The sequence below is a fragment of the Brachyhypopomus gauderio genome, chromosome 1 (assembly GCF_052324685.1).
Source record: "Brachyhypopomus gauderio isolate BG-103 chromosome 1, BGAUD_0.2, whole genome shotgun sequence".
Lineage (NCBI taxonomy): Eukaryota > Metazoa > Chordata > Actinopteri > Gymnotiformes > Hypopomidae > Brachyhypopomus > Brachyhypopomus gauderio.
This window is the reverse complement of record NC_135211.1, coordinates 48649668-48659667: the sequence shown is the minus strand read 5'-3', so window position 1 is coordinate 48659667 and position 10000 is coordinate 48649668. Positions and strand designations below refer to the sequence as shown.

Sequence of the window (10000 nt, the reverse complement as noted above, 5' to 3'; positions counted from 1 at the left end):
TCTGCCCAGGGAAACATAGGTGTGTAAACAGTGTGGAAACAGTATCAGAGGCAGTACAGAGAGAATAGAAGAAGAAAAGGGTGCTTGCTGAAGTTTTCAACCTTACTTCTCTATCACTGCATTCAACAGCAGATGAGCAGCTTTTAATGGCCCTCCAGAGCGCATAGTGTATGTTGCTGATCATGACTATGTGCGGCCAAGTTTAAAGAGACCACAGGCATCCTCCACTCATGTGAGAGTAGTGCAGAAAGGTACCAGCAAACATAGAGAAGTTCTGAAAAAAAAGGGAGAAGCTAAGGTTCATAAAAATAAGGAACTTGAGTGAAAGAATGAAGGCAAAAAAGCTGCAACGGAAAGTTGATTAACTCAAAGCAAAGAAAAGAATGAAAGTGCATGTGAGAAACAAAAAGACAAAAATAAAATTGCAAAGGAGAAAATGGAGAGGGTTGTCACCTTTCTCACTGAGATATGGATGTTTGGAATGTTCAAAACATGTCATATTCACAATGTATGTACAATTTGAATTGAATTTTTCTTCTGTCTGCTAGATATCATCTTACAATTGATTGTTTTTAAGGTAATATGATAAATAAGGTGTATGAATTGTTCTTACGGTACTATAATCAGAGATCAATCCATTTCTTCATTGTTAAAAGTATTGTTTTATATACCGTATTTTCCGGACTATAAGCCGCTATGTTTTTCCCCACACTTTGAACCACAGTTTATACTGAGGTGCGGCTTTTCTATAGATTTTTCTTCACCCGGATCAGAAAGTGAATCAGTTGGTAGGTCAAAGTTGTAAATCAAAGAAGAAAGTGCTCATTTTCATTTAGCACATGCAAGCAGCAGGCACGATGGAGAAGTTTTTTTGAAACCAACATGTGTTGTGCCAAAATTCGACTCCCCTGCAGAATTCGACTCCCCTCGTTTGCACACACATAAAGACGCTACAGATGATATTTGGGAGTTACAGTGATTATAACTTAGTTCATTGAGCACACTAGTTTTGTCCTAACTAGATATTTAGACATAATACTGCTGTAATACTGCAGTAAGTCATGTGGTCAGAGGTGAACTTCGGTATAGCCAGTGTGTATTGTATTTAAAATAATTAACACCCTTGAGCCAGTATGTCTTTGGACATAGATAATGCCGTGCCATTTGCTGTGATGGATAATTAAAGTCTAGCTCTTATTTATGCATAGAAACGTAAATGGACAATATTGTAGCGTCGGGGACGGCGCTACGTACCCATGAATCCCTGCGGCTCCGGTATTGCTCTACGTGATGTTGTGGTTATGTTAGAACACCACACAATATCAACTGTAGCATCTTTATGCGCAGATAAATGAGGGGAGTCGGAATTCGGCGCAACACCGGCTGAAAGTGATGCGCCCTCGAATGAAATGCGTGTACCTTCTCGTTTTCGTGCAACTTTATTCTACAAAACCCACGTCTCGGTAATACAGCGTATTCAATTTTCAGCCATCTCATCGCTCCGTTCTTTTACCCATGCGCCGCATGAGCATGGCTTCCCATCAACCTGTTCCTCATTCTTAGAGAGATATTCCAATATTTAAGTAATCAGTAATGTTTTTAACAAATGTATAACAATCAATTAAATCATATTTAACAATGAATTACTAATTATGAAATAAATGTATAATCAAATAAATCAATGTATTTGGCTTTTTTTTTCTTATCATACATTCGAGTACTACAAAAGCCAAATCTGTCGCACTTGAAATACTACAGGCACCGTTCAGAAACTGATCAGTTCAGTTAAATGTATTCACTTCAGTAGATATATGTGGCTTTTAGCCTGGTGCGGCTTATACAACATTTAACTTTTTTTTTTTACTTTGTAAGTGCAGCTTATATTGAGGTGCGCTCTATAGTCAAGAAAACGGTAGTATCTAAAAAATCGATTCGATTTTGATCACATTTATTAAACCACCTAATTCACTTAACTTCATAACTTTTTATTCAACTTTAATTGGTTGTCATTTGCTTCTCGTCAATTGGTGTAATCGATAAATGTCAATTGGCGTAGCCAATGTTTCTCATAAAAATCTAATACTGCGCAAAAAAGATACTATGCATTTATTATTTCATAAATTTCATTATTCATTCATTATTTCATTCATATAATTATTTCAGCACTGTACTACACTGTAAAAATGAAATTTAAAATTATTTTAAACCAACTGACCCAAGATTCGAGAGAAAATATTAATGTCTATGGCATATTGACTTGCTCAGTACACCAAAAACCCATATTATCTTAGTTTAGAAATAAAATATTTTAAATATAATTTGAAATTATATTTCATAATAAATCACCTATTTTCATCAGTACTGTCACGTTGCGGAGGGCCCCCTGCCGGTCGCCCCCGTCCACAGCAGCAGCTGTCCTGTTGTGGTTATGTCGTGTTCGTCCCTCAGGTGGGCGGGGCCCGCGATCCGTCTCACCTGAGGGTCGTTCGTCTATATATGTCTTGTCTTTGTACCAGTTGACCGCTGGTTATTATATGCTTAATTCGGATCGACTCACGGGTTTTTGGTTTGCGCACTTTCTTAATTAAACCATCTTTTTTCCCTGAGACTTGGCGTGATCGCTTCCTTTTTAGTTCGCTCACCCTGCCCGTCATAAGTACACTTACATAACATCTAGAAGGCTGAATTATTTAATACTTGTCATGCTTTTGTGGTTACACCGTTTGACAATTTAATGTGACTGTAATTCATGGGTTAAAGTTCTCCGTCACTACGATGGATTTCCGTCATTTAATTTTTTGGGGGAAAAAATCCGTCAAATCATAATAAACCACACACGCGCGTGCTATCTGTTTTTTGGCCGAAATATGATTCTCACTGGCGCTCATCAGCGCTGGATGGATGACGGCGGTGTAATTTGATTGACTTGTGGGTCATCCCGCCTTCAGATTTTCGGACATTACGTAGAAGAGTTACCTCCCTCCTGCCTGACCGTAGCGCGCGATCAGTACACCTCGCGCAAACCTGCGCAAACGGCGGAGGCTACTTGCCGCGTCACAATCTTTTTGCAGTGTTGTCTGAAACGATATGTGGTAGTATAAAGAAACACCCCTCAAAAACAGAGGAAGGAACATTTACCTGACGAATTGTAATGTTGCATTTTGTTTCAGGTTTGAAAAATGCTGGAATTTAGGCTAAAGTACTTGAAAATGTTGAAACTGTAACTTCTTCGTTTCACAACAAATATCTGTCTGACTGAACAGTTCACCTGTATTACCTGTATTACGTTAACAAATACGAGCCTCTTGTAATTCCAGGACGAAACATGAGAGAACGTGAAGACGTTAAGATTGGGTGTTTTGAAAATAAACAACCATTAAATAATGTGATAAAAAAGCGAATTATTTCGAATCATTTCGAGTATATGTATAAATATTTAACTTAATTAAATTTAACGTTGAAAACGTGTTGAAATGGACCTTGAAAGTGACGTACAAGTGCTTCAATTCCACCTTGTTTATGTGTATGAACCCTGCAAACAACTTTGTTCATTGCGCTGAGGCGCGGCGCGCACGAAGTTACAAAATTCGAGAGGTGCATGACCTCAAGGCTCTCGCGCACGGGTGGAGCCACCGCTATGGTGTGATTTTTGTTTCAATAGTTCCACAAAAGCAAAAGTAAATCCAAGAGCAGAAAGTATATGTTATGAATGCAAAACAGAAAAAAATATATCAAAAGTATATATTTTTTATATAATTGGTTATTTGAAACTTATTTTTGTTTGCATTTTGACAAGTTTTTGGTTCCATTGTTTTTGTTTTTTTGGATTTTCCCAGTAAGGTCTTTTGCTTCTGGAATCTCTCTTTGCTTCTGCTTCGTTTTTTGCTTCTGACTTTTGGAACACATTTCACGTGTGGGAGGGTCTTAGATGAAGGCGTTCCTCTGCAATCTCCATTGGTCACTGATTCCGGACTGACACAGAGCTCTGGGACCAAGCCACGCCCACCCCACCAGCTTCCCAGCGTTTTCAAACATGGCGGAACGCGGTGGTTCTGTTTCACAGTAGCATGTAAACTAAGTTTTACCATAAAAGTTTATACAAAGGTTATAATTAATTGCTAAATGGTCTGTAGATATTGCAAATGTACACTGTATAATAACTACATTAAGCATGGCAGTTAATATTTAGCACACTTCACCAGTGCGAGCTTTTAAAAATTTTAGTGAACTGGATGCAGGCATGAAAATCTGTCACCTTGCGGCGAAATTCGCCGTTTTGAAGTTTTCATATTTTGCGGTAAAACAAACTCTTATGAAAAATAGGTAGATAGTAAAATAAGAAACAAGATTTTTTTGTAGTTTTAAATGATGAACCCTGGTATTTTTTACACTCATTTTTGCCGCTGATGTTATTTATTGGTTCATTAAGATGTAATGGTTTTGACTGAGCCATCTGGAATGGCGAAAGCGGCTCGCGTTTACGGATCTGGCTCCATATATTGACAAGACAGGTCAATATTTTTCAGCGCGACATTACCGTGAGAGAAGTCAACAGGGAAGAGCGTGTTTAAAGCTAGCCTTTAAATTATTTTTAATTTAATCGCTGCTGTAGCTTCTGTCACCGTTTTGCTACATTCACAATAGTAGCGACTAGTTACTCGCTCCTCCTGGATCATTCGCTAGCGTCCCCGCGGGTCTAAAGTGAGAAGGAAACTAATCCGCACTCTGCGTTTCAATGGACTACTCTTCTTACTCCCACCCCTCCAAGTTAAAATCTTTTTGTTTTTATCTCTGAGTCGGACAGTGTCTGAATGTCATGTCTGACATGTATTATGTTTAGTATCTCTATGTTCAATGGTTCAATGAATATTGTTCACTTCTTAATAAAATATGGACAGCACAAGATGCATGTGATGTGTGTTTGTGTGTGGTACCTGCAGAACACTGAAAAACTGAGTGAACAAAGCTGGTTGTATATAGGGTGGCCACTTTTCAGTATTGCTTTAATTTTGGTATTTTTTACTATTATGGATTTTACTATATTTGGCATCACCTCTCGTACACCAGCTGCCCCCCACCCCCCGTCCGTCGCCATACCAGATATTGCAAATACTCATATTTCTTCCACACATCAATGTTCTCTCCATCCAGTTCACTAAAATTTTAAAAAGCTTGTGCTGGTGAGCATGCTTAATGTAGTTATTATACAGTGTACATTTGCAATATCTACAGACCATTTAGCAATTAATTATAAACTTCGTATAAACTTTAATGGTAAAACTCAGTTTACATGCTGCTGTGAAACAGAACCCCCGCGTTCCACCATGTTTGAAAACGCTGGGAAGCTGGTGGGGTGGGCGTGGCTTGGTCCCAGAGCTCTGTGTCAGTCCGGAATCAGTGACCAATGGAGATTGCAGAGGAACGCCTTCATCTAAGACCCTCCCACACGTGAAATGTGTTCCAAAAGTCAGAAGCAAAAAACGAAGCAGAAGCAAAGAGAGATTCCAGAAGCAAAAGACCTTACTGGGAAAATCCAAAAAAACAAAAACAATGGAACCAAAAACTTGTCAAAATGCAAACGAAAATAAGTTTCAAATAACCAATTATATAAAAAATATATAGGCTACTTTTGATATATTTTTTTCTGTTTTGCATTCATAACATATACTTTCTGCTCTTGGATTTACTTTTGCTTTTGTGGAACTATTGAAACAAAAATCACTCCATACACCGCGATTACGTTATTTTCGGCGCGCGGACTCTCGTGCTGCTCGCGCTGCGTCAAGTATAAAGGCTTAAACCAGGCTTAACATGGATGGTTTTGTTCTGTTTGTATTTAAAGGCTCTATCCAGTGGTGTGATTTAATTTGCCATTTTTGGACATTAAATTTTTTTGTAACATACCTACTTAAAGCAGGTAATCTCACAGCTTATGTTTTTGCGATAGTGAATCTGATAAAAACAGAGCTTCATACCTTTTAAAACTCACCAGGATTCACTAAATTTGACTTGATCTTTAAATAATTTTCTGGAAGAGTACCCCCAGATAACTCCCATTAAATAAACATTTATGTACATTTATTGCTCAGGTGTTGCATTTTGTCGCTTCATAGATTCTCTCTCTCCTTACACAGGCTGTTTAGATAAATATACTTTATACATTTTTATAAAGTTTATTGTGTAGAATTAGGCAAAAGAGGCCGCGCCACTACACCACATTTTCAGTAATTGCTGGCATTGTCTTTTGCCAGGAAAAATTTTCAGTCAAATGAAAATTTCTTGCTTTAACCCATGCTGTAATTCTTTAATTGGTTAAAAATGGTAAAAATGACATAAAATTCTATGGCACCAACAGAAATGCAAACTATACATCTAAACAAACATCTAGCATGTTGTTTTAACATGTTTAAAACATAATTGTGATTTGGACGTCATACCAACCCTTATTTGTCATTGACCCATTTGTATATATTGAAATTATGTCTGTGTGTGTGTGTGTGTGTGTTCAGTTTTATTCGCCTGGCTGATTATCTGATCATGAACACCGTGCATGTGCTGGCTGTCAGCTCCATCAGCAAACTCCTGAGTGTGCTTCAGGATCAGAACGCACATACACCTTCACACATGATCATCCAGAGCTGGGCCAGAGGCCAGAGCAGCCATGAGATCCACACCAAGGTGTGTGTGTGTGTGTGTGTGTGTGTGTGTGTGTGTGTGTGTGTGTGTGTGTGTGTGTGTGTGTGTGTGTGTGTGTGTTGTTTTTGTGTATGGTTTGGGCAGTCATGGCCTGGTGGTAGGGAAGGGGTAGGGTGGTAGGGTGGTCTTGTGACCGGAGGGTCGTGGGTTCGATTCCCAGACCTGAGGCCATGATTGAGGTGCCCCTGAGCAAGGCCCTTAACCCTCAATTGCTCACTTGTATAAAAATGAGATAAAAAATGTTGCTCTGGATAAGGGTGTCTGCCAAATGCTGTAAATGTAAATGTTTGTGTGTGTGTGTGTGTGTGTGTGTAGCAGGCCAGCGTATCAGAGCAGAGTGCAGAAGCTTCACTGTTGCCCATGTTCATCACAGAACTGGTGCTGGACACACACTCACTGTCCTTTCAGCCTTCCATTGAGGACTTCCAGGTGTGTGATCATGGACACCACTATATGACCACCTCTTAATTATCCGCATCTGTATGTTGTGGGTGATCATTATGTTGAATATGTGTGTGAGAGAGAGAGAGAGAGAGAGAGAGATAGAGAGGGAGAGAGAAAGACTGCAATATGTGTGTGTGTGTGTGTGTGTGTGTGTGTGTGTGTGTGTGTGTGTGTGTGTGTGTGTGTGTGAGGTCATGGTGAACTAGTGGGGACAACAGCTGTGTATTATGTGTGTGTCAGGACTGCTTCACAGAGATCATCTCCCGTTTCCTGGACACGGTCCTCTCTTTGGAACCTCTGGTGCCTGAGTCCTACTTTAATGCCTTCACCCAACCCATTATTAACAACAAGGTACAATACTACTGAACACATAGCCTGTTATTAACAACAAGGTACAATACTACTGATCCCTCAACCCACTATTAACAACAACAAGGTACAATAGTACTGATCTCAGTCCATTTTTAACATGTGTCATTGCTAATCTATCATCTTGTCTGTTGCAGATTGAGGAGAAGACATGTGGCGAAGGGCCAGATTTAGATGCCACGCTTGCAGATGACCGACACCTGCAGGACATCATTGGTGCCGTAAAGGTTGCCAGTGTTCTCCACCCCACCCCCACCTATCCACACACACACACACACACACACACACACACACACACACACACACACACACACACACACACACACACACACACATTTTTGGCAGAATGAATATGATCTGATTGTAGGCTGAGAGCCCCCTCCACCTGTCAATCATAATTTCATGTTTGCTTCCTGGTTGTAGTCTGTCCATTTGTTTTCTTGACTTGGCCACACCCCTTGTTCCCCTTCATCCTTTGTCCCCTGTGTCTTGTATTTATACCCCTGTCTTTCACTCTGGTGGTTTTACTCGTCCACATGTTTTTGTCTCCCAGGTTCCTAAACTCATTTCTCCTGCCCTTTGTCCCTTCACACCTTCAAGAGCCACTCCTACTTCCTGTAGGAGTGTGTGGAGCATCTGAGTTTGTCTCCACTTCCTGCAGGAGTGTGTGGAGTGTCTGAGTGTGGCTCTACTTCCTGCAGGAGTGTGTGGAGTGTCTGAGTGTGTTTCTACTTCCTGCAGGAGTGTGTGGAGTGTCTGAGTTTGGCTCTACTTCCTGCAGGAGTGTGTGGAGTGTCTGAGTTTGGCTCTACTTCCTGCAGGAGTGTGTGGAGTGTCTGAGTTTGGCTCTACTTCCTGCAGGAGTGTGTGGAGTGTCTGAGTGTAGCTCTACTTCCTGCAGGAGTGTGTGGAGTGTCTGAGTGTAGCTCTACTTCCTGCAGGAGTGTGTGGAGTGTCCGAGTGTGGCTACACTTCCTGCAGGAGTGTGTGGAGTGTCCGAGTTTGGCTCTACTTCCTGCAGGAGTGTGTGGAGTGTCCGAGTGTGGCTCTACTTCCTGCAGGAGTGTGTGGAGTGTCTGAGTTTGGCTCTACTTCCTGCAGGAGTGTGTGGAGTGTCTGAGTGTGGCTCTACTTCCTGCAGGAGTGTGTGGAGTGTCTGAGTTTGGCTCTACTTCCTGCAGGAGTGTGTGGAGTGTCTGAGTTTGGCTCTACTTCCTGCAGGAGTGTGTGGAGTGTCTGAGTTTGGCTCTACTTCCTGCAGGAGTGTGTGGAGTGTCTGAGTTTGGCTCTACTTCCTGCAGGAGTGTGTGGAGTGTCTGAGTGTGGCTCTACTTCCTGCAGGAGTGTGTGGAGTTTGCATTTGGCACCGCTAACATGTACGCCAGCACGTTTGAGCCGTTCTGCATATTCTATAAGGAGAACGAAAGCCTGGATCTCACCCCTGAAGAGCAGGACTACGGTACATTTGACCTTCCACTCCCTCTTAGGAGTGTGTGTGTGTGTGTGTGTGTGTGTGTGTAAGTGTGAGTGAGTGTGTGAGTGAGTGTGTGAGTGAATGAGTGTGTGTGAGTGAATGTGTGAGTGTGTGTGTCTGTGAGTGTGTGTGTGTTTGTGGAAAGGCACATTTTCCTCACAACAACAGTAACTATGTCTTGCTACATCAAAGCCACATTTGTTTTTGGTCATTCGATCAATACTGCAGGTCCAGGTGCAGATACAGTTCAGTAGAAACCTGCATAAAGGCCTCACGATACTAATGGAGAATGTGTCTGTATTTATAGAGCAACAGATAAGAAGCAAAGTATTTATGAACAACAGAGCCTTCACAATGAGTGCATGCGTGTGTGTGTGTGTGCGTGTGTGTGTGTGTGTGTGTGTGTGTGTGTGTGTGTGTGTGTGTGTGTGATAGGAGTGGCCTTTTTTGATGAGAGACTGGAGAAATATCACCGCCAGCATAAGGACGTTTTGTCCATTAATCCAAAGAGAGTCCTGGGTTTGCTGCTAGTGGACACGTCCCAGCTGAAGAACCAACTCACCCCATCACCACTGCGCTGCCTAGAGGTTACACACACACATACACACACATAATTCATGTATGGGGACAGTTAGAGTAAGTAGGGGCTTCCAGCTCCACTCCTGGTCACATCTGTCCCTCATGCAGAACGTTTCATTAAGGCAAGCAGGCTGGAAATATACTGTACATGGACCCAGATTGACCCCCTGATGTAGAGAATGGTGTGTGCATTACAGTCAGTAGCACTGCTGCCCCCTACAGGCCATTCATGAAATGTTGCCACTGCTGGCCAAGAAGAAGATGGACGCCATCATCACCGAGGTTCAGGACGCCCAGTTCAAACTGGAGCTTGTCCCTACGGCAACCATTGAGTATGTCAACTCTCTGACTTTTCTGGAGGAGATCCAGGAACGGGTAAGAGACAGAAGATTTGAACATGTTTGTGTGTGTGTGTGTGTGTGTGTGCGTGTGTGTGTG

General features: G+C 41.6%; 1 protein-coding gene across 8 annotated transcripts in view; it reads left to right on the top strand.

Moving 5' to 3' along the window:
* Nucleotides 1-10000, top strand: part of dnah6 (dynein, axonemal, heavy chain 6) — a 202994-nt gene that overhangs the window by 5910 nt on the left and 187084 nt on the right. For 6 of the 8 annotated variants that reach the window (XR_013133258.1, XR_013133257.1, XR_013133266.1 and 3 more), the window contains exons 8-14: nt 6510-6678; nt 7012-7125; nt 7381-7491; nt 7647-7736; nt 8851-8968; nt 9419-9570; nt 9785-9937. Coding sequence is in view for 4 of the 8 variants with exons in the window: in XM_077017625.1 (XP_076873740.1) it covers nt 6510-6678; nt 7012-7125; nt 7381-7491; nt 7647-7736; nt 8851-8968; nt 9419-9570; nt 9785-9937 (907 nt within the window). In the remaining 4 variants the exon portion in view is untranslated. The remainder of the gene's footprint in view (nt 1-6509; nt 6679-7011; nt 7126-7380; nt 7492-7646; nt 7737-8850; nt 8969-9418; nt 9571-9784; nt 9938-10000) is intronic. The other 2 variants (XR_013133269.1, XM_077017646.1) reach the window with 1 other exon arrangement.